Source organism: Lolium rigidum, chromosome 1 (assembly GCF_022539505.1).
Source record: "Lolium rigidum isolate FL_2022 chromosome 1, APGP_CSIRO_Lrig_0.1, whole genome shotgun sequence".
NCBI classification, from domain to species: domain Eukaryota; kingdom Viridiplantae; phylum Streptophyta; class Magnoliopsida; order Poales; family Poaceae; genus Lolium; species Lolium rigidum.
Genome location: NC_061508.1, coordinates 299,285,561 through 299,311,145, shown reverse-complemented (window position 1 = coordinate 299,311,145; position 25,585 = coordinate 299,285,561). Strand labels below are relative to the sequence as shown.

The following is a 25,585-nucleotide window of genomic DNA, read 5'->3' as shown; positions in this document are numbered from 1 at the left end:
CAGCGTCACAACTGGGTCCTCTGAGTGGAGAACATGAGTAGAGTAGAGCCAGCCAGCAATTGACCCTAGGAAGCTGTGTATGGCTCTCATATTGGTTTCAATTGTTAGTTGCCATATCTCAATCTAGAAGGTGTTTGGTTTAGGCAGTGTAATGTAAACACAAATGGGAATATGGAATGAGATTACGCCGGCAACATAAACGGAATGGAAAACATGTTTGGTTCAGCTGACTGTAACATAATCAATTCTTGTACTGAAGTGGGAAACTCGGAGGGGAAAAGCTCACCAAATTGGCCACAGGAACACAAAGAAATAAGAAATAACAGAATCACGAATCACCAACCCGCTAGCAAATTTACGAACAAATCAACTATCAGGATTTCAAGAAAACTAAGAATTGATAGCAGAATACACCTTGGCAGGTTGATCCCTCTTGGACTTGCCTAAGTTGGGTGCTGATTGCCTTCCTGTAACTTGGTTGTTCCTCAGATACTCTGATTTTATCTACGAAAATACCTCCTTCACATGGCTCACCATGACTGATTTAGAGTGCTTCAGTCACTGCCCAGCCACTGTATTCTTTCTGATTCCTGTTTTCCAGAATGAGAGTAGTGGCCAGATGGCAATTATGTTATTGAAGCAGGACATACCCAGACTCTTCACAGCAATCTTGAATTAAAACTATAAACACAAAACATAGATACTTGGAGTTAACAAATCTGCCTTCTCAATGGGACATTTCTGACAACGTTAAATTCCTTAGAATATGCTCATGTCGGTACTTTCAAACTACAAGAGAGCTTATGTGACACAGGTTAGGACTTAGGAACTAAACATCCTTTACTGGGTGCCTTCAGAAATTGACTGCCCATTACATGTATGATGCCTACACGGCATTGTAGCTTTATTTGTCATGTCACCAAAATTGATTCCTCGCCAAGTGATGCCTCCTCTATACTGCCCAGATGTAAGAATATGCCCCACTGCTATTGAAAGATGCTGCTCACAGAGCCGTCACGATGAACATGCCAGATAGTTTCGGCTACAAGGTTAGCCATGGAGAGCACCGTCAGCTGAGGGAAGCATTTGTCCTCTGGCAGCAGGATGGAGTTTGTCACTATAACTTCCTCAAAGATGCCTCCTGAAAGCCTTTCAATTGCAGGTGGGCTGAAAAGTAAAGGGCATTAAAAGAAAAAAGGTGCGAATGGTTATTTACAGTTATGTAAAAATTGGAGAATCCAAAGAGAGCAATCATTGTAAATGTGATAAACCCCCCATCTAGCTGCTATAGTCAAGCATGTCCATACCAAATAAAATTTGCTCAAGCATGCCGATGGAGAAAAAAGAAACAAGAATTCCTCTAAGGTCTCTTCCTACACAGCATAACATATGAATGAATCCAGTTCTTGCTTATTGACATAATCTTGTTTGGCCATTTATATACTCTGTTTTCTTAATTATGTTGCAAAAGAATAGGTCCTTGCGTTCCACAAAATATGACAGGAAATGTGATAGGATGATCATTGGATAATAAAATTTATATGTAACTTTAGTTTACATAATAAAAGAGTAACAGGGTTTGCAAATTCATTTTTACAGCAGCTTTGTTTATAGGAACCGCATACCAAAGTGAAAAACTGGCCGTGCAAATAAACTATCACTGAGAACCAAACCCACAATAAAGTAAAAATTGCTTGATAGTTCTGACCAGATTGTCAAGACTACTCGCCTAAATATACTAGCTTCTGAGTGTTCCACAAGTAGAATCTTGAACTTTTTCAGACTTATACAATAATATAACAGTTAAGAAGTATTATATTGTATGTTTTCTCTGCAATAATCAGTAACAAATTATGCGCAATACAGAAACTATCGAACCTTAGGACAGCATGTGTGCAACAAGCATAAACAGCCTCTGCTCCCTCCTGTTTTAACAATGCTGCTCCACTAGTAATAGTCCCTGAGTTTAATTGAAAGAATAAAGTGAGACTATATGCGAAAACACACTACAAAATATGTGTAAATTCCTGTTCAGAAGCAGCTACAAAAATATTGCAAACCTGCTGTGTCAATCATGTCATCAACCATGATAGCAACCTTCCCCTTCACGTCACCAATTAAGTGCATGACCTGCAGGTGGTAACAGATAGGAAATTCAAAACATAATCTACTGGTTTGACATGTTACTTCATGAACTATGAATGATATGTGGTTGCCCGAATCAAGGCAAGCAGAAACGTGGATGGCTGGGTTTAATGCAGTAAAGTGTCAAGCTAGGTTCATAAATTATCACGTAATGAAATAGTTACATGTAATTTCTAGTTTTCACCATGATACATGTTTAGCACTACGCTCTAAATCGTATAACTAGAGCTAAACATTGCGTGTTTACAACTGCTACACATAAATCTAACTGAAAATAATAGGTACCATTACAATAAATCCATTGTTACCTCTGAAAGATTGTGACCCTGTCTTCTTTTATCAACAATAGCTAAAGGAGCATCAGATAACTTCTTGGCAAATGCTCGTGCCCTGACAACGCCACCCACATCAGGAGAAACAACCACAAGGTCCTTGGAAATTGTCTTGCTGGCAAGATAGTCCAGAATCACAGGCTACATAAACAAAGATCCATTAACAGTTTATCAACTAAAGTTCCACCAAGAAACTTCTTCAAAAGGAAAGACTTTATTCACATTTAAAATGAAGTTTTCCTTCCTAGATTGTCAACTGTACCTTTTTCCAAAAAATAAAACGGTTAACTGTACCTGTCCGTATATATGGTCCACAGGAATATCAAAGTATCCCAATGCTTGTGCAGAGTGCATATCACACACAATGACACGGTCACTACCAGCTTCTGTAAGTAAATTTGCAGCAAGCTTGGCGGTAATAGCCTCACGCCCTTGAGCCTGTATCAGAACAGAGATCACTCAGTCCATCAGAAGAAGTTAGCAAATCTTTGTTAGAGCAGCATATTCCCCTAGGCGTTGAACCTCATGGTGCGGGCATTTCTACCTTTACTTGCATCGACACAGGAAACAAATTGAAAAGCTAATTGGATATTGCGAGCTGGGAGAAGAAATCCAGTGATAGTTCACTTTTTAGTGAAAAGATGTAAATCTAACTACAGCAATGCATCACCTGTTTCAAAAGCAATAAGCGGCTAAATCATGTTGCCATACCTTTCTGTCTGCCCTGGCATACCCAAAGTAAGGGATGACAACAGTAATAGACCGAGCTGATGCCCGCCGACATGCGTCGATCATGATGAAGAGCTCCATGAGGTTCTCATTGACAGGGGAGCAAGTGGGCTGAACCAAGAAGACGTCGCAGCCCCTGACGCTCTCTTGCAGCTGCACATAGATTTCCCCATCGGCAAAGCGCTTGATGAGGATCTTGCCAAGGTCTACGCCCAGGTAAGCAGCAATTTCCTGAAAGAAAATACAGAAATGGTCATATTTCTAGAAGTACAATAGGGCCAAAAACGTCGTGTTCGTCACGGCATTGAATGAGGCAACATACAGACAATCCAGAAAAATAAAGCGCGATGATAATATCTGATAGACACTGGAGTTGCATATTCTTGGGTGGCTGTATTGCAAGGGGCACATGTCCCTTTCACCCAAAGCGCCGAATCCAGACGCAATGACGAAATCAAGAATTTTTTGAATCGTTCCTGTCCAACCAAATCCGAATCGAATCGACCCACCATGCTGCTAGAAATAGGATTGAACGAAAAAGGTGTCTCTTTTTTTTCCTTCGGGAACAGGGGAGCGGCAGAGTCGAGACCTGCGCGAGCGGGCGGTTGGCGGTGCCGGAGAAGATCTTGAGCCTGGAGTCCCGCGTCTCCTGGGGCAGCGCGAAGAGCCTGGCCTCCTGCGCGGGCACTTTCGGCGTCCACGCCGCGGCCGCCGACGGGTCGGCGCCCCCGCCCGCCCGCTTCCCCGCCTCGACCACGCGCAGCTGCTCGGCCCCGAGCACGCACCTCTGCGCACAACCCAAGAAAACAAAAATCTCACAACCCCGCAATCAGGGCAAGAAAGCTCGTGCCCCGGCGGGACGAAAGGCTCACCGGCGCGCGGAGGCGGGAGGCGCCGGCGCGGAGCGCCGACGGGGACGCGCCGTGGCGGCGGGCGAGGAGCAGGGAGGAGGAGGGCGACGCCGCCGCGGTTGCCGCCGCCATGGGTGGCGGACGGGGGCTAGGGTTCGGGGGTGGGGCCCGAGAGAGAGAGAGGGAGCGGCGTGGTCTGCTCGGAGTCCGGGCCCTCGGGACGGTGGCGCGGCGGCGGTGGTGTCTTGTGTCTTGTCTTGGCCTCTTGGGGAAGGCTCGAGCCGGCGGCTAATTATGGGTGGGGTTTATGTAGAATCTTTGTCTTCGTGGCCGTCTCCATTCGCTGCACTGGCGATTGCACGTTTAACCCCTGGATGGAATAGCCGGGGAGATTGATTACCCCGTACCGGATGCCTTCACAAAATTTGGTTGGTAGACATACTTTCCCATGTGTCCTACCGAACAATTACTACATTCCAGAAAAATGAGCCGGTAAAGTTGGTCAATTTTGGCAAATACTCGGCTAAAAATTGTGACGTGTAACAGTTGGGGAACCACAAGAGAAAAGTATGATGAGCACAGTAGCAAGTTTTTCCTCAGTAAGAAACCAAGATTTAATCGATCAGTAGGAGAAAGGTCTGACTTCTGAAGATGTTGCTAGCTGACTTGTGACAGGGCGCACTACCGGCATCAGCAACAACATGGAACCTGCGCACAACACAACCAAAATACTTTACCCCAACTTACAGTGGGGTTGTCAATCTCACTGATTTTGCTAAACACAAAGGATTAAACGTATAGTGTGGAAAGAGATGTTTGTTTGCAGTGGAATTAAAGAGAACAGTGCTTGCAGTAAGTAAACAGACTATGATGATTTTATCAGTGTGAAAGAAAGGACTGGGGTTGATACGTTGCAAATGTATCTATAATTTTTGATGATCCATGCTTGTTTTACACCAATTTATATATGGTTTGCTTACACTTCGTTTCACTTTTATACATTTTCCGGCACTAACCTATTAACAAGATGCCACAGTGCAAGTTCCCTGTTTTCTGTTGTTTTGTATTTCAGAAAAATTGTACAGGAAATATTCTCAACATTGGACGAAACAAAAGCCGAAGTCCATATTTTACCGTAACAAAGACAGAGTCCAGAGGGGGGACGAGGAGGCTCCACGGGGCGGCCAGACCACCCCATGGCGCGGCCAAGGGTGGGCCCGCGCCAAGGGGTGGTGTGGGCCCCCAGGCGGCCACCGACCTCGCCTTTCCGCCTATTTAGTCACGATCTCAGGAAAAACCTAAACACCCGAGCCTCCATCCATTAAAAGTTCCGTCGCGGCCGTCATCGCAGACCCTAACTCGGGAGGGTTCTGAAGCTCTTCCCGGCACCCTTCCGGAGGGGGAGATTGATGGCGTGTAACTCACACGTTCGTTGGGAACCCCAAGAGGAAGGTATGATGCGCACAGCAGCAAGTTTTCCCTCAGAAAGAAACCAAGGTTTATCGAACCAGGAGGAGCCAAGAAGCACGTTGAAGGTTGATGGCGGCGGGATGTAGTGCGGCGCAACACCGGAGATTCGGCGCCAACGTGGAACCTGCACAACACAACCAAAGTACTTTTCCCCAACGAAACGAGTGAGGTTGTCAATCTCACCGGCTTCCTGTAACAAAGGATTAACCGTATTGTGTGGAAGATGATTGTTTGCGGAAAACGGTAGAACAAGTATTGCGATAGATTGTATGCGATGTAAAGAATAGGACCGGGGTCCACAGTTCACTAGAGGTGTCTCTCCCATAAGATAAAAGCATGTTGGGTGAACAAATTACAGTCGGGCAATTGACAAATAGAGAGGGCATAACAATACACATACATGTCATGATAAATATAGTGAGATTTAATTGGGCATTACGACAAAGTACATAGACCGCTATCCAGCATGCATCTATGCCTAAAAAGTCCACCTTCAGGTTATCATCCGAACCCCTTCCGGTATTAAGTTGCAAAACAACGAGACAATTGCATTAAGTATGGTGCGTAATGTAATCAATAACTACATCCTTAGACATAGCATCAATGTTTTATCCCTAGTGGCAACAGCACATCCACAACCTTAGAACTTTCCGTCACTCGTCCCAGATTCAATGGAGGCATGAACCCACTATCGAGCATAAATACTCCCTCTTGGAGTTAAGAGCAAAAACTTGGCCAGAGCCTCTACTAATAACGGAGAGCATGCAAGATCATAAACAACACATAGGTAATAACTTGATAATTAACATAACATAGTATTCTCTATCCATCGGATCCCGACAAACACAACATATAGTATTACGAGATAGATGATCTTGATCATGTTAGGCAGCTCACAAGATCCAACAATGAAGCACAATGAGGAGAAGACAACCATCTAGCTACGCTATGGACCCATAGTCCAGGGGTGAACTACTCACTCATCACTCCGGAGGCGACCACGGCGGTGAAGAGTCCTCCGGGAGATGAATCCCCTCTCCGGCGAGGGTGCCGGAGGAGATCTCCAGAATCCCCCGAGATGGGATTGGCGGCGGCGGCGTCTCGGTAAGGTTTTCCGTATCGTGGCTCTCGGTGCCGGGGGTTTCGCGACGGAGTCTTTAAGTAGGCGGAAGGGCGAGGTCAAGAGGCGGTACGAGGGGCCCACACTACGGGCCGGCGCGGCCGGGGCTCGGGCCGCGCCGCCCCGTAGTCCGGCCACCTCGTGGCCCCACTTCGTCTCCTCTTCGGTCTTCGGAAGCTTTGTGGCAAAATAGGACCCCGGGCGTTGATTTCGTCCAATTCGAGAATATTTCGTTACTAGGATTTACGAAACCAAAACAGCGAGAAAACGACAGCGGCACTTCGGCATCTTGTTAATAGGTTAGTTCCGGAAAATGCACGAATATGACATAAAGTGTGCATAAAACATGTAGATATCATCAATAATGTGGCATGGAACACAAGAAATTATCGATACGTCGGAGACGTATCAGCATCCCCAAGCTTAGTTCGCTCGTCCCGAGCGGGTAAAACGATAACAAAGATAATTTACGGAGCGACATTCCATCATAACCTTGATCATACTATTTGTAAACATATGTAATGAATGCAGCGATCAAAACAATGGTAATGACATGAGTAAACAAGTGAATCATAAAGCAAAGACTTTTCACGAATAGTACTTCAAGACAAGCATCAATAAGTCTTGCATAAGAGTTAACTCATAAAGCAATAAATCAAAGTAAAGGTATTGAAGCAACACAAAGGAAGATTAAGTTTCAGCGGTTGCTTTCAACTTATAACATGTATATCTCATGGATAATCGTCAACATAGAGTAATATAATAAGTGCAATATGCAAGTATGTAGGAATCAATGCACGGTTCACACAAGTGTTTGCTTCTTGAGGTGGAGAGAGATAGGTGAAGCTGACTCAACATAAAAGTAAAAAGAATGGTCCTTCAAAGAGGAAAGCATCGATTGCTATATTTGTGCTAGAGCTTTTATTTTGAAAACATGAAACAATTTTGTCAACGGTAGTAATAAAGCATATGAGTTATGTAAATTATATCTTACAAGTTGCAAGCCTCATGCATAGTATACTAATAGTGCCCGCACCTTGTCCTAATTAGCTTGGACTACCGGATCATCGCAATACACATGTTTTAACCAAGTGTCACAATGGGGTACCTCCATGCCGCTTTGTACAAAGGTCTAAGGAGAAAGCTCGCATTTTGGATTTCTCGCTTTTGATTATTCTCAACTTAGACATCCATCACAGGAACAACATGGACAACGAGATAATGGACTCCTCTTTAATGCATAAGCATGTGGCAACAATTATTATTCTCATATGAGATTGAGGATATATGTCCAAAGCTGAAACTTCCACCATGAATCATGGCTTTAGTTAGCGGCCCAATGTTCTTCTCTAACAATATGCATGCTTAACCATAAGGTGGTAGATCTCTCTTACTTCAGACAAGACGGACATGCATAGCAACTCACATGAACATGGTTATCGCACAACAAGCAACTTAATAAGAGATAAAGTGCATAAGTACATATTCAATACCACAATAGTTTTTAAGCTATTTGTCCCATGAGCTATATATTGCAAAGGTGAATGATGGAATTTTAAAGGTAGCACTCAAGCAATTTACTTTGGAATGGCGGAGAAATACCATGTAGTAGGTAGGTATGGTGGACACAAATGGCATAGTGGTTGGCTCAAGGATTTTGGATGCATGAGAAGTATTCCCTCTCGATACAAGGTTTAGGCTAGCAAGGTTATTTGAAACAAACACAAGGATGAACCGGTGCAGCAAAACTCACATAAAAGACATATTGTAAACATTATAAGATTCTACACCGTCTTCCTTGTTGTTCAAAACTCAATACTAGAAATTATCTAGACTTTAGAGAGACCAAATATGCAAACCAAATTTTAGCATGCTCTATGTATTTCTTCATTAATGGGTGCAAAGTATATGATGCAAGAGCTTAAACATGAGCACAACAATTGCCAAGTATCAAATTATTCAAGACATTTTAGAATTACTACATGTAGCATTTTCCAATTCCAACCATATAACAATTTAACGAAGAAGAAACTTCGCCATGAATACTATGAGTAGAAACTAAGGACATACTTGTCCATATGCAACAGCGGAGCGTGTCTCTCTCCCATACGGTGAATGCTAGGATCCATTTATTCAAACAAAAACAAAAACAAAAACAAACCGACGCTCCAAGCAAAGCACATAAGATGTGACGGAATAAAAATATAGTTTCGGGGGAGGAACTCGATAATGTTGTCGATGAAGAAGGGGATGCCTTGGGCATCCCCAAGCTTAGACGCTTGAGTCTTCTTGATATATGCAGGGGTGAACCACCGGGGCATCCCCAAGCTTAGAGCTTTCACTCTCCTTGATCATATTGCATCATATCCCTCTCTTGATCCTTGAAAACTTCCTCCACACCAAACTCGAAACAACTCATTAGAGGGTTAGTGCATAATAAAAATTAACATGTTCAGAGGTGACACAATCATTCTTAACACTTCTGGACATTGCATAAAGCTACTTGGACATTAATGGATCAAAGAAATTCATCCAACATAGCAAAAGAGGCAATGCGAAATAAAAGGCAGAATCTGTCAAAACAGAACAGTTCGTAAAGACGAATTTTAAAATGGCACCAGACTTGCTCAAATGAAAATGCCCAAATTAAATGAAAGTTGCGTACATATCTGAGGATCACGCACGTAAATTGGCTTAATTTTCTGAGCTACCTACAGGGAGGCAGGTCGAAATTCGTGACAGGAAAGAAATCTGAAGCTAGCATGATAATCCAAATCTAGTATGAACTTTACTATCAAAGACTTTACTTGGCACAACAAAACACAAAACTAAGATAAGGAGAGGTTGCTACAGTAGTAAACAACTTCCAAGACTCAAATATAAAACAAAAATACTGTAGCAAAAACATGGGTTGTCTCCCATAAGCGCTTTTCTTTAACGCCTTTCAGCTAGGCGCAGAAAGTGTGTATCAAGTATTATCAAGAGATGATGCATCTACAGCGGGATGCGGAGTTTTCTCAACCAGGCATAGTATATTAGATACATAAGTTTTAGCGTCCCCCTTTTCATTAGTCTTGGGCTTGCTACTCTCATCAAACAAATTTTCGAGGAACAAGCCAAGCATAATTATTTTCTAGTGCATCATTCATCGCTAGGAGCTTACATGGTATTGGTGCTTTGATCTCCCCACCATCATTAATATTATTAGTGTACTTTATTCTATCCATATCCATCTTTTCAAGGAGACTAACAAAATTGGTAAACCAAGCATATCATATTTAGCAAAGACCTTTCTAGCCTCTGTTGCTATACCACCAAATTCTTTAAGAAGGGTTTCTAAAACAAAATCTTTCTTTTCCCCTTCTTCCATATCACCAAGTGTGAGAAACATGTGTTGGATTATAGGATTGAGATTAACAAATTTAGTTTCCAACATGCGAACTAAAGCGGCAGCAGCAATTTCATAAGTAGGAGCAAGGTCTACCAAGTGTCTATCCTCAAAATCGTCAATGGTACTAACATGGTTGAAAAATTCCTCTATATTATTTCTCCCAACTATAGACCCACGTCCTACCGGTATGTCTTTCGTGGTAAAATTAAAAGGAAACATGATGAATCAAGTAAAGTAAATGCAAGTAACTAATTTTTTTTTGTGTTTTTGATATAGCAAACAAGATAGCAAAATAAAGTAAAACTAGCAACTAATTTTTTTGTATTTTGATTTAGTGCAGCAAACAAAGTAGTAAATAAAATAAAGCAAGACAAAAACAAAGTAAAGAGATTGCGATGTGGAGACTCCCCTTGCAGCGTGTCTTGATCTCCCCGGCAACGGCGCCAGAAAAAGAGCTTGATGGCGTGTAACTCACACGTTCGTTGGGAACCCCAAGAGGAAGGTATGATGCGCACAGCGGCAAGTTTTCCCTCGAGAAAGAAACCAAGGTTTATCGAACCGGGAGGAGCCAAGAAGCACGTTGAAGGTTGATGGTGGCGGGATGTAGTGCGGCGCAACACCGGAGATTCGGCGCCAACGTGGAACACTGCACAACACAATCAAAGTACTTTGCCCCAACGAAACAGTGAGGTTGTCAATCTCACTGAAGCTTGCTGTAACAAAGGATTAACCGTATTGTGTGGAAGATGATTGTTTGCGAGAAAACGATACAACAAGTATTGCGATGGATTGTATGCGATGTAAAGAATAGGACCGGGGTCCACGAGTTCACTAGAGGTGTCTCTCCCATAAGATAAAAGCATGTTGGGTGAACAAATTACAGTCGGGCAATTGACAAATAGAGAGGGCATAATAATGCACATACATGTCATGATAAATATAGTGAGATTTAATTGGGCATTACGACAAAGTACATAGACCGCTATCCAGCATGCATCTATGCCTAAAAAGTCCACCTTCAGGTTATCATCCAAACCCCTTCCAGTATTAAGTTGCAAAACAACGAGACAATTGCATTAAGTATGGTGCGTAATGTAATCAATAACTACATCCTTAGACATAGCATCAATGTTTTATCCCTAGTGGCAACAGCACATCCACAACCTTAGAACTTTACATCACTTGTCCCAGATTCAATGGAGGCATGAACCCACTATCGAGCATAAATACTCCCTCTTGGAGTTAAGAGCAAAAACTTGGCCAGAGCCTCTACTAATAACGGAGAGCATGCAAGATCATAAACAACACATAGGTAATAACTTGATAATTAACATAACATAGTATTCTCTATCCATCGGATCCGACAAACACAACATATAGTATTACGAGATAGATGATCTTGATCATGTTAGGCAGCTCACAAGATCCAACAATGAAGCACAATGAGGAGAAGACAACCATCTAGCTACTGCTATGGACCCATAGTCCGAGGGTGAACTACTCACTCATCACTCCGGAGCGACCATGGCGGTGAAGAGTCCTCCGGGAGATGAATCCCCTCTCCGGCGGGGTGCGGAGGAGATCTCCAGAATCCCCGAGATGGGATTGGCGGCGGCGGCGTCTCGGTAGGGTTTTCCGTATCGTGGCTCTCGGTGCTTGGGGGTTTCGCGACGGAGTCTTTAAGTAGGCGGAAGGGCAGGTCAAGAGGCGGCACGCGGGGCCCACACTACGGGCCGGCGCGGCCGGGGCTTGGGTCGCGCCGCCACTGTGGTCGGCCACCTCGTGGCCCCGCTTCGTCTCCTCTTCGGTCTTCGGAAGCTTCGTGGCTAAATAGGACCACAGGCGTTGATTTCGTCCAATTCCGAGAATATTTCGTTACTAGGATTTACGAAACCAAAAACGGCAGAAATGACAAGCTGGCACTTCGGCATCTTGTTAGTAGGTTAGTTCCAGAAAATGCACGAATATGACATAAAGTGTGCATAAAACATGTAGATATCATCAATAATGTGGCATGGAACACAAGAAATTATCGATACGTCGGAGACGTATCAGAGATCATCACCGGAGGCCTCTACATCGTCATGCCCGCCTTCGAAGTGATGCGTGAGTAGTTTATCCCTGGACTATGGGTTCATAGCAGTAGCTAGATGGTTGTCTTCTCCAATTTGTGCCTCATGTTTAGATCTTGTGAGCTGCCTATCATGATCAAGATCATCCTTATGTATTGCTACATATTGTGTTCGCTGGGATCCGATGAATATTTTGAATACTATGTTGAGACTGATTATATACTTGACATATGTTATTTGTGATCTTGCATGCTCTTCGTTGCTAGTAGATACTCTGGTCTAGTAAATGTTTGTGACTCCAAGAGGGAGTATTTATGCTCGATAGTAGGTTCATGCCTCTAGTTTTCTGGAAGAGTGACAATAACTTCTAAGATTGTAGATATGATGTTGCTACTAGGGAGAAAACAACAATATTTTATCTAAGGGTAATTCTATTGTTTACTTTACACACATTTCTTAATGTGATAATCTGTTGCTTGCAACTTAATACTGAAAGGGGTTCAGACGATAACTGGAAGGTGGATTATTAGTCATAGACTCAACTGGATTACGTCTATGTATTCTGTTGTAATACCAAACGTATCTCATAGTAATCATCTTGTCATGTATGGTCTTTATTCTGTCAATTTTCCCAACTGTAATTTATTCACCCAACATGTATTTATCTTTATGGAGAGACACCTCTAGTGAATTGTGGACCCCGGTCCTTTCTTTTACACTGATACAATCATCCTTTTATGTTTACTTACTGCAAGCATTGTTCTCTTTAATTCTAGGCATATCATAGATTTTTCTAGGTATGACTGGAATAATTGCACCAAGATCACATAAAGCATTGCAATCAAAGTCATCTAATTTAATTTTAATGATGGGCTCCCAGCCATCTTCTAACTTTATAGGAATAGAAGCTTCACGTTTTAATTTCTCTTCTTGAATTTGCATGAGAGCTGTAGTATGCTTTGTGAAAGCCATATTTATAGCACTAGCATTAGGACTTCTACCAAGAATTCGTAAAAACTTAATTACTTCAGAGATATTGCAATCATCAAAATCGAAGTCATTATTATCAAAGGTAAAAGGACTATTGTCTCCCATACTCCGAAAAATTTCAGCACACTTATCAGAAACAGTTTCAATGGTTCTAGCCAATTTTGTAGAGGGGGTGGGGAATTTTCCTACACCAATTATTTTACCATTAATAGTAGGAGGTTTGATAGCATTTGAGACTTCAGTATTACTAGTGGTGGTAATGGTACAAACTTTAGTAAAATTATTATTTCTAGCAATTTCATCTTCTCTTTCCCACCTAGCATGCAATTCCGCCAACATCCTAACATTGTCATAAATTATAACTTGAATGGCATTCAAAGTTTTACTTTATTTAACATCATGAGGTATAACCTTTAATTTAAGAAATTCAACATCATGAGCAAGGCTATCAACTTTAGAAGCAAGAACATCAATTTTGCCAAAATTTTCCTCACCAGATTTATTAAAAGCAGTTTGTTTACTAATGAAGTCATTTAGCATGACTTCAATATTAGAGGGTGCACTTTTATTGTTGCTATACGAATTACCATAAGAATTTACATAAGCATTACCATTATCAGAAGGATATGGCCTATAATTGTTACTACCAAAAGTATTCCTATAAGCATTGTTGTTGAAATTATTATTTTTAATGAAGTTCACATCAACATGCTCTTCTTGAGCAACCAAAGAAGCTAACGGAATACTATTTGGATCAACATGTGCTTTACCATTAACAAGCATAGACATAATAGTATCAATCTTATCACTCAAGGAGGAGGTTTCTGATACGTCTCAAACGTATCTATAATTTCTATGTTCCATGCTACTTTTATGATGATACTCACATGTTTTATACACACTTTATGTCATTATTATGCATTTTCCGGCACTAACCTATTGACGAGATGCCGAAGAGCCAGTTGTTGTTTTCTGCTATTTTTGGTTTCAGAAATCCTACAAAGGAAATATTCTCGGAATTGGACGAAATCAACGCCCAGGGTCTTATTTTTCCACGAAGCTTCCAGAAGACCGAAGGGGATATGAAGTGGGACCACGAGGTGGCCAGACCATAGGCCGGTGCGGCCAGGGAGGGGCCCGCGACGCCCTATGGTGTGGGCCCCTCGTCAGCCCTCCAACCCTACCCTTCCGCCTACTTATAGCATTCGTCGCGAAAACCCCTGTACCGAGAGCCACGATACGGAAAACCTTCCAGAGACGTCGCCGCCGCCAATCCCATCTCGGGGGATTCAGGAGATCGCCTCTGGCACCCTGCCGGAGAGGGGAATCATCTCCCGGTGGACTCTTCATCACCATGATCGCCTCCGGATTGATGTGTGAGTAGTTCATCCCTAGACTACGGGTCCATAGCAGTAGCTAGATGGTTGTCTTCTCCTCATTGTGCTATCATGTTAGATCTTGTGAGCTGCCTATCATGATCAAGATCATCTATTTGTAATGCTACATGTTGTGTTTGTTGGTATCCGATGAATATGGAATACTATGTCAAGTTGATTATCAATCATATATGTGTTGTTTATGTTCTTGCATGCTCTCTGTTGCTAGTAGAGGCTACGGCCAAGTTGATACTTGTAACTCCAAGAGGGAGTATTTATGCTCGATAGTGGGTTCATGCCTCCATTGAATGCGGGACGGTGACGGAAAGTTCTAAGGTTGTGGATGTGTTGTTGCCACTAGGCATAAAACATCAATGCTTTGTCTAAGGATATTTGTGTTGATTACATTACGCACCATACTTAATGCAATTGTACTGTTGTTTGCAACTTAATGCGGAAGGGTGCGGATGCTAACCCGAAGGTGGACTTTTTAGGCATAGATGCATGCTTGGATAGCGGTCTATGTACTTTGTCGTAATGCCACGATTAAATCTCATAGTAGTCATCGTGATATGTATGTGCATTGTTATGCCCTCTCTATTTGTCAATTGCCCAACTGTAATTTGTTCACCCAACATGCTATTTATCTTATGGGAGAGACACCACTAGTGAGCTGTGGATCCCGGTCCATTCTTTTACATCTGAAATACAATCTACGCAAACTACGTTTCTTTCTTGTTCTTCGCAAATAAACATCATTTTCCACACCATACGTTTAATCCTTTGTTTACGGCAAGCCGGTGAGATTGACAACCTCAGCTGTTACGTTGGGGCAAAGTACTTTGATTGTGTTGTGCGGGTTCCACGTTGGCGCCGGAATCCCCGGTGTTGCGCCGCACTACACTCCGTCACCAACAACCTTCACGTGTTCCTTGACTCCCTACTGGTTCGATAACCTTGGTTTCATGCGAGGGAAAAGCGATACGTCTCCGACATATCGATAATTTCTTATGTTCCATGCCACATTATTGATGATATCTACATGTTTTATGCATACTTTATGTCATATTTATGCATTTTCCGGCACTAACCTATTAACGAGATGTCGAAGAGCCGGTTGTTGTTTTTCTGCTGTTTTTGGTTTCAGAAATCCTACAAAGGAAATATTCTCGGAATTGGACGAAATCAACGCCCAGGGTCCTATTTTTGCACGAAGCTTCCAGAAGACCGAAGGAGTCACGAAGTGGGGCCACGAGGCGATGACACGCTAGGGCGGCGCGGCCCAGGTGCTGGCCGCGCGGCCCTGTTGTGTGGCCACCTCGTGTGGCCCCGTGACCTGCCCTTCCGCCTACTTAAAGCCTCCGTCGCGAAACCCCCAGTACCGAGAGCCACGATATGGAAAACCTTCCAGAGACGCAGCCGCCGCCAATCCCATCTCGAGGGATTCAGGAGATCGCCTCGGCACCCGCTCGGAGAGGGGAATCATCTCCGGGAGGACTCTTCATCGCCATGATCGCCTCCGGACTGATGAGTGAGTAGTTCACCCCTGGACTATGGGTCCATAGCGGTAGCTAGATGGTCGTCTTCTCCTTATGTGCTTCATTGTTGGATCTTGTGAGCTGCCTAACATGATCAAGATCATCTATACGTAATGCTATATGTTGTGTTTGTCGGGATCCGATGGATAGAGAATACTATGTTATGTTAATTATCAATCTATTACCTATGTGTTGTTTATGATCTTGCATGCTCTCCGTTATTAGTAGAGGCTCTGGCCAAGTTTTTGTTCTTAACTCCAAGAGGGAGTATTTATGCTCGATAGTGGGTTCATGCCTCCATTAAATGCGGGACAGGTGACGAGAAAGTTCTAAGGTTGTGGATGTCTTTGTTGCCACTAGGGATAAAACATTGATGCTATGTCCGAGGATGTAGTTATTGATTACATTACGCACCATACTTAATGCAATTGTACTGTTGTTTGCAACTTAATACTTGGAAGGGGTTCGGATGATAACTCTGAAGGTGGACTTTTTAGGCATAGATGCATGCTTGGATAGCGGTCTATGTACTTTGTCGTAATGCCCAATTAAATCTCACTATACTTATCATATCATGTATGTGCATTGTCATGCCCTCTCTATTTGTCAATTGCCCGACTGTAATTTGTTCACCCAACATGCTATTTATCTTATGGGAGAGACACCTCTAGTGAACTGTGGACCCCGGTCCATTCTTTTACATTAAATACAATTTACTGCAATATTTGTTCTTTACTATTTTCTGCAAACAATCATCATCCACACTATACATCTAATCCTTTGTTACAGCAAGCCGGTGAGATTGACAACCTCACTGTTTCGTTGGGGCAAAGTACTTTGGTTGTGTTGTGCGGGTTCCACGTTGGCGCAGGAATCCCGGTGTTGCGCCGCACTACATCCCGCCGCCATCAACCTTCGACGTGCTTCTTGACTCCTACTGGTTCGATAAACCTTGGTTTCTTACTGAGGGAAACTTGCTGCTGTACGCATCACACCTTCCACTTGGGGTTCCCAACGAGCGTGTGCTTTACGCGTCATCAAAAACTTACTGCTGTGCGCATCACACCTTCCTCTTGGGGTTCCCAACGGACGTGTGTCAATTGCACGTCAGCAGTTTGTTCAACAGAATTTACATTCTTACCTTGTGGAGCTCTCGATGTGCCATTCAGAATAATTTATCATCATATCATCAAGGATTTTTGTTGCAGCCCCCAAAGTAATGGACACAAAGGTACCTCCAACAGCTAAATCCAGAAGGTTTCTTGAAGAAAAATTTAGTCCTGCATAAAAAGTTTGGATGATCATCCAAGTAGTCAGTCCATGAGTGGGACAATTCTTTACATAAGATTTCATTCTTTTCCAAGCTTGAGAAACATGTTCATTATCAAATTGTCTAAATTTCATTATGTCATTTCTCAAAGATATAATCTTAGCAGGAGGATAATATTTTCCAATAAAAGCATCTTTGCATTTAGCCCAAGAATCAATACTATTTCTAGGCAAAGATAGCAACCAATCTTTGGCTCTACCTCTCAAAGAGAAAGGAAACAATTTCTATTTAATAATGTCACCATCTACATCCTTATACTTTTGCATCTCACAAAGTTCAACAAAATTATTAAGGTGAGAAGCAGCATCATCAGTACTAACACCAGAAAATTGCTCTTTCATAACAAGATTTAACAAAGCAGGTTTAATTCATAGAAGGCTGCTTTAGGAGCAGGTGGAGCAATAGTTGTAAAAAAATCATTGTTGTTTGTGCTAGTAAAGTCACACGACTTAGTGTTTTCAGGAGTACCCATTTTAGCAAAATTAAAACAGAGCAACAAAAAAAAAGCTATAATAGAAACTAATTTTTTTGTGTTTTTGATATAATGAAGGAAACAAGACAAAGTAAAATAAACTAAGTAAAACAATAACAAAGTAAAGAGATTGGAGATGAGAGACTCCCCTTGCAGAAATCCTCTTTCTCCCCGGCAACGGCGCCAGAAAAAGAGCTTGATGAGTGCAGAGAGCACACAGTTGGGAACCCCAAAAGGAAGGTATGATGAGCACAGTAGCAAGTTTTCCCTCGGTAAGAAACCAAGGTTTAAACGACTAGTAGGAGAAAGGCGTGACCCTTCTCACGACATATGTAGCACGTTCTTCTCTTCTCCTTCTTCTCACTAGATTTCTCCACAATGGGAGCATTGGCTTGATTCTTCTTGGGAAGTGGCATTTCTTCAACTTGAGGTTGAATATGAGTTTGAGCTTGAGGCCGCTTCCCTTTTTGCTTCTTCTTCAAAGGGCAAGATCGAACATGGTGCCCTTCAATATTGCACTTGAAGCAAACAATCTTGGTTGGGTCTTTGACTTGTACTTGGTCCTTCTTCTTGTTGTTGTTCTTGGACTTCTTCTTGTTGTTGGATTTGAATCCAAGTCCACTCTTGTCATTGGGGGATTGTTACACACTCAACATCGTGTCAAGTTTGCATTTCCCTTCATGACTCTTTACTAAGTCGTTTTTCAAAGAAGTGACTTGGGCCTTGAGCTCTTTGATTTCCTCTACATGGTTTGTAACAACACAAGTACTAGAGGAAGTAGAACCTTCATTGTTAGAGCAACAAGGCAAGGAAGATAATTCATCACAAGATTTAGCAATACTATGAGTGGATGAATTACTAGAACTATCACATGGCAATACAGCATTTTGAGTAGTAGTGCTAGTATCCACATGAGGCTCACAAGGTGTTGCCTTTGATATGATAGCCTCATGAGCTAACTTTAGCCTATCATGGGAGACTAGAAGATCCTCATGGGAGCTAGCAGGCTTTCCATGATTTTCTTCCAATTCCTCATAATTGCTAGTTAATAATTCAAGTTGAGCCCTTAGCTCAACGTTCTCCTTCAAGATAGATGTTTCACAAGAAGTAGAGTTAGTAGCACAGGCACCATCACACGACATATCAAGAAGAGAGGGTAACATAGCCTGCTCTTTTAAATATGAAGCTTGTAGTTGCTCATGTGACTTGGTGAGGATAGAGTGTTCGCTCTCCAAGGCCTTGTGGGCCTTGTCTAGATCATCTAGATCCTTAACAAGTTTATCATGACCAACACCAACTTTAGACTTTTCATTTTTAAGAATTTTAATTGAGCTTTAGCATGGTCTCTTTCTTTAGTGAGTTTAGCAAATATTTCATTTTGAGACACCTCAAGAGTTTCAAGTTGCTCCTCAAGAGAGGCTACGGTCTCTTGTTCTTCTTCAAGATCATTCTTTAGGGATGCTACATCATTGGCATACTCTCGTTCAAGAGCACCCATTTTATCAATGGTGTTGTCACGCATCCAGATAAGTTTTTGGCTCTCAATAGCGGTAGTCAAGATCTCAAAGAAGTGAGAGCTAGCAATTTTATCTTTGCAAAGAACATTGAATACACTCTTACCCTTATCGCGTTGTCGAGGGTGCTCCTCGGCAATGCCCTCCGATAGGGGCTTAGGGTTGATGGAATCCTGCAAGCTGACACGAGACATCGGTTCACAGACAAGCGGGGAGAGCGATTTACCCAGGTTCGGGGCCCTCGATGAGGTAAAACCCTTACGTCCTGCCTGTCTGTTCTTGATTATGATGATAATGGGTTACAATGGGGTGCCGAATAGTTCGGCTGAGATCTCGTCGAGATGGCTAAGTGCTATGTTGACCTAGCTCTAAGCTTTTGGTGGCTAAGGTTGCTAAGATTGATTGTGTCCCTCGGCAGCCCCTCTCCTGGCCTTTATATAGGAGGCCGGGTCTCAAGAGGTCTAGCCAGAGTACGACTAGGTTTACGATAGATCTATCTCTAAACTTTCCTTGTTCGTCTCCTTCGTGTCTTGTACTTCAAGGAATCTTCCGTTGCACCGTCCTAGTGGCCCACCTTGCCATCGGGTACCTTCATGGGCCTCCAGCTAGACCGTATAGGGTAGAGCAACATCGGTTACCCGAAGGGTAATGCCCACGTCAGTAGCCCCCGAGTGTCTAGCCGAAGATAATTCGGGTAGAGACTAAAGCATGCCTCCACTAATGTTCTTCTCCTTGATTATTCTTGTTCTTCTTGAATCTGCATCATCTTCTTCTATCGGGTGCGCGTCAGCGCTCCCGATGGGAGTAGCCCCCGAGTCTAGCTACGGATGCTTGCAATCCGTGCGTAGACTCAAGTTGTACCACTCGAACATTTTGCTCTGCCGAAGTTTTTCCGCAAGTCTTCGTAGTTCATCCGATATATTTTCATCATGCAAGGGATAATGAGTAACGTGCCTAACTTTTGCTGGTTAACTGCCGATGGCAAAACAACATTACCCTACACAGAATCAAGTCCCCGAGCATGATCCTGGAGTGCAAAAAAGTTCTGTCGGGTGCGCGCCCAGCGCTCCCGATGGGAGTAGCCCCCGAGTCGCAGGCACGGGTGCTTGCAACCGGGTGCAGACTCGAGTCAAGCAATTATCTCTTCCTTCAAGACTTTTTTCTTCGAGTCTTCATTCTGTCGGGTGCGCGTCCAGCGCTCTCGATGGGAGTAGCCCCCGAGTCTAAGTGTAGATGCTTTGCAATCTGTGCATAGACTCAAATTCACCATCCGATACCTTTTTATTCCTTCGAATGCTTTGATCATTCCTCATGACGTCATCGATGACGCTTTACCGATATCTTGATTTTGACTGACAGGACGCGACCCGCTGGGCCTATTCTTTCTCTGTCTGGCCCTGTTTTTAAGCAATATCCGCCCTTCTCGCACAGTTACCAAGGCGTCTCCTCGATTTCCGCAATCTTTCAATGGAAAAGATCCACTTCATGTACTGGCAGCAACGACACGTGCCCTCACAGCCCTCAAGTTCTCCCTTTCTTAAAATCTCCAAAGGACGAAAATCTCTATTCTTCTCCCATATTTTCCGTAGCACCTTCTCGCCCTTCTTCTTCTTCCTTCCTTTGCTACTGCTGCGCCGCCGTCACTGCTTTTTCGATCTTCCCCAGATCTCGCAATGGTGAAGAAGAAGAACCTCACTGCCGCCACCAGCTCTACTAGCGGAGGGGCCGCCGCCAAATCCTCCTCGAATCTTCCGAAGGGGAGCGCTCCGGACGCTCCTCCCCCAGCTCCGGCGCCGCCAGCGCCGCCAGGCTCCATAGCCAAACCTGGGGATTGGATAGCGTCAACCATCACCAAGCACAACGAGAAGAGATCCCGAAGCCTGGGATTAATCTCCTCCGACGAGGGGAATGTGATTTTTCCAGGTGCGATTTCTCGGCCCAATCCCCCTGCTGACTTTACCGTGATGTTCCTCTCGTTCCTATACCGGGGTCTCTCGCTTCCTGCTCATGAATTCCTTCTTCATTTTCCGCGGACTTACGAAATCCAACTGTGGCAACTCACTCCTAACTCAATCCTTCACGTCGCTGTGTTCATTACCCTCTGCGAGGCGTTTTTGGGCATTGAGCCTCATTTTGGATTGTGGAAAAAGATCTTTTATGTAAAGAGGTACGGCGGTAGTAATGGATCTTTTGTCATCGGAGGAGTGGGGTTTGTGGCTCGTTCGGAGGTTAATTATTTCAATTTCCCAATGAGAGAATCTGTGCAAGGATGGAGACTGAAATGGTTTTATGTCAAGGATTCCTTGTCAACCGAGTCCCAGCTTCCTTGCTTTGCCGACATCCTCGAAGCCAAGCCTAAGGATTCCTGGAAAAACATTCTCTCTCCCGACGAAAGGGCAGCAGCCGACGAACTATTTGCCAAATTTCTTCGAATCAAAGAGGCCGATGGCCAAACTATGGTCGGTACAGAGGTGGCAGCGGTGTTCCTGAAACGTCGAGTCCAACCAGTCATGGCCAGAATTCGTCCGATGTGGTTGTATTCAGGTCCGAAGGATGAAACCAGGATTAATATTGCCGAACTGTCGGAAAAGGAGCTGCTTGACGAAGTCCGTCGCCTTACTTTCTTTAGTCAGGAAGACTCGATCCCATTGATATCTTCTTATACTCCCCTTGATGTCGATCATCCACCGCCAGAGGTAATCTTCCCTTTTCATATTCTCATTATGCTGTTTCCACTTAGATGACATAATTACTACTATTCTTATTTGTTCTTTTTCTTCGACAGATCCCCACAGTTTCTAAAAACTTGCATGATTCGCCGAATGATACCTCTGAAGGAAGAGGCTCCTCAATACCTGTTGATTTTCACACTGTCGAGCACACAGGCCCAGAGAGCGAACACGATGATCCGATAGATTCTGAAACTGTTCACACTGATCTCCCTCCCTCAGCCGATGATGCTTGTGACACAGAGGGATCAGTGCGTGATGATGACGCTGATCGTGATGCCTTTGTTAATGCAGCTGTGGAGGAGACCAGGGCTTCACCCATGAAGAGATCAACCGGCGGCTTTGCCGACGAAGACGGTCTCTTCGATATGTAAGCACCTTCTTCCCTGATACCATATTTTGTCCCCCTTATTTCTTGCATTCTTTTCATAACTTCTGTCAATCATTTCCTTTTTGTAGTGACGAAGGTTTCTCTGAGCCTCCGTCCAAGAAAGCCAAATCTGGCGCTGCTCCACTGGACATTGCGGCTTTCGAAACTTCGGCTCCTAAGGCAGCCCCCGCGGCTCAGGCATCGACTGATTCTTCCCTTTCCAAGGGGAAAGACGTTCCCCCAACTGCTGCCACCACGACTCCTCCTTCTGTAAGTCCTTTTTGAGTACAACGCGAATTTCTTGGAGTGTGCCTTGTCTAATGATTCTTTGTCAAACATCCTTCTTTTTTAAGGACCTGCGAGGTGTTATTTCCTCTTTGGAGGCCTTTGCTTCCCAATTCACTTCCCTAGAGGCTGACAAGGTTCGGCTGCAAGAGGAAGTTAAATCTTCTTCCTTGAAGTTGGATGGCGCCATTAAAAAGGCCGCCACAGCTCGCCAAGAAGTCGACTCCCTGAAGGAGGAACTGGGCAAGCTGAAGGAGAAGCTGAAGGAAGAAGAAGCGTCGAGGCTGGCTGCTGAAGCTCAGGCAGCTGAAAAAGATGAACTCCTTCGCCAGTCTTCGTTAGCTTTGCTTGGTAATTTCTTTTATGCTTCTCTGTCGATTATTGTACTCTACGAATTCGATCTTTTGCTAATGATCTTTTCCATTCTATTCTTTTGCAGAAGCTGCCAACATCCCCGCCAATGCCTTGGACAAAGTTCCGAATAACTCTCCTGCAAATGGTGTATCGATGACTCTCGCCTCCCACCAGCTTACGCGGGAGCTTCTCGAAAAGGGGAAAGGTGCCATGGCGCGGATGCACTCGATGATCTTCCCCAAGATCAAGCAAGACAAGACTCTGGGTCAGTTGATTGATGCCTTCGCGGTTGACACCAAGGAGGTTATCGAGGTATTCAAACGCACTTCGCGTACCTATGGTGCCCTCCTTGCCTTCCAACTTATGATGGGTCACGGCTTTAAGGCTGACATCGAAGAAATGACTAAGGAGCTGCCGAAAGAGCAAGATGGGCAGTTCATTGATTTAAGCGTCTTCAAAACATCTGCCCTTAAGTGTGCTCGCCAGCTCCTTGAACTAGTTTCGTCAAGGAAGACATCGGCTGGCCCCAGTTTATCGACTCAGACCCAAGCCCTTTGATTTTTGTAACAAGCTTTTCTTTGAGCTGATGTGAAACATTGTTCTGTTGCAAAACTTATGTTTGTAATAAACTCCGTGCTAGCAATGTTGCTAGTACAACTTTGTTATGACATTTTTACTTGCACTTCTCCCGATGGGAGTTACTTCGGATGCTTGAATTGACCTGATCCGTCATCCCTTTTAACGCTGTTTCTTGCAGGTTTTCCCAGTGCCCGCATTTGTTGACGACTCTTCGAGTGCTCTTCCTGAAGGTGACCGAATCCAACGTATGAAGGATCAAATCGCTCAGATGGAGAAGGATCTGCGCAGCACTTATGCCTTAGCTTCTATTATCAATAAGAAGAGCGAGATTGCAGCCGAAGTAGAGCGGTACGCTCGTACTGAACTGCATAAAGCTACCGAGAGTTTGAACTGTAAGTTTCTTGGTCCTTGCACTCTTTTGTCAACAATGCATTGTCTGATCCTCTATTGATTCCTTTGCCATTCATAGCTTTGAACCGTGTGGAAGAGAACAAGCGGATGCACGAGCGTGTGCACGCATTGACCCAGCTGTCATCAGCCGAAGAAATTTTCTGGCGGGAACACTCGAAGGCTTCGGACTGTCGCACAATTTCAGGATCGGGTTCGACAAGTCCACCATTTCTTCGACAAGTGCTACAAAGCCACGAGGGTAGTTTGGAGGACGATGTTCCCTTTAAACGCGATTCCCCCTACCCTGCTGACTCTGATGTCTGAGTTTGGGAATACCAAGAAGATTCGAGACTTGGTGCGAGCTCAAGTTTTCGCAGGGGCCAGGTTTACACTTGCCCTTGTGCTTGCACGCTACCCCTCAGCAAATCTGCTTGCTATCGCCAACGCGGTTGGTGACTTGGAGACTCTGTATCCGAAGGTATTGCTGCCTGCCAATATAATTGTCGACAACCTTGAGGAGTAGTCGAAGGTACCTGAGGAAAGAGAAACTCCGCAAGGGTAATTTCAGGGATTAGGGTTGTTTTGTAAATAGGTTATTTTGGCTACTTCATCCAAGTATTAGGATTGTTTAGCCGAAACTTTTTATTCGGTAGATACATGTATATGTACTTTTACCGTGTTGATGCCGTTGGCAAATTTTGAGGGAGCAAAACTTAATTGTCCGTTTAAACGTTTTTCGTATTCGTTGGTCAGCAAACGTTTGAGTGATCAGCTCGTGTTGCAGGTCTTGCTAAACCCGTTGTATGTGCAACTTTGCTTTCAACCGATGTATGTTTCGACAATCACTCCCGAATATTTCGGGTGCAATGATTCTGCCGATGAGCCCGTTGTTCTTTGATATTTCCATAAGTAAAATATCGAACGTGGGTTGTATTATGTATATTTCCAAACTCTTGCTATTTTCGGTGCTCGTAGAGGCATCTATAGTAGAGGAAAGGTCATCGCCCTTGTTTTTTGCATCCTTTAGCACTCGTAGAGGCTTTTTCGGAACACAATCTTTTGCCGCGTACTACATTGCACCATCGTTCACCGAGGGGTGTAAACAAAGGTTACGATGATGCAGATTAATTACTCCAAATTACTGCATGCTTAGCAAGGGATCAAAACTGAAGTTCTCATTAACACGGTACTAAAGGGCGTAAAAAAGGGGAAGCCCTGCTGAAAGTAAAAGAGAAAGCTAAACATTATTCAACTATTCTAAGCAAGGAAGGGGTTCTTCTTATCTTCAGGCTTGTCTACCGCGTTAACGGTTTTTGAAGCGTCGTTGACTGCAGTGGGGGTCTCGACAACGATTGCCAATGTCTTGCTGTCTTGTAAGACTGCTGTGCCATCAACTGCCGAGATTTTTGCTGCCGAAGCTTCTGGAGCAAGGTCGTCTGGCTTCTTCTTGGTCTCTGATGTGTGCAATTAACACACGTCCGTTGGGAACCCCAAGAGGAAGGTGTGATGCAGACAGTAGCAAGTTTTCCCTCAGAAAGAAACCAAGGT

The 25,585-nt window shown here is 43.8% G+C and overlaps 1 protein-coding gene across 1 annotated transcript; it reads right to left on the bottom strand.

The window, feature by feature from the left end:
- Nucleotides 1-779: 779 nt before the first annotated feature.
- Nucleotides 780-4,189, bottom strand: LOC124660650 (ribose-phosphate pyrophosphokinase 2, chloroplastic-like). The gene is made up of 8 exons (XM_047198483.1): nt 4,079-4,189; nt 3,796-3,993; nt 3,189-3,437; nt 2,772-2,915; nt 2,454-2,618; nt 2,061-2,130; nt 1,879-1,960; nt 780-1,167 (listed from the first exon to the last, which is right to left on the bottom strand). The coding sequence occupies exons 1-8, from the start codon at nt 4,187-4,189 to the stop codon at nt 987-989; spliced, it is 1,200 nt and encodes a 399-aa protein (XP_047054439.1). The 3' UTR covers nt 780-986.
- Between the last annotated feature and the right edge of the window lie 21,396 nt (nt 4,190-25,585).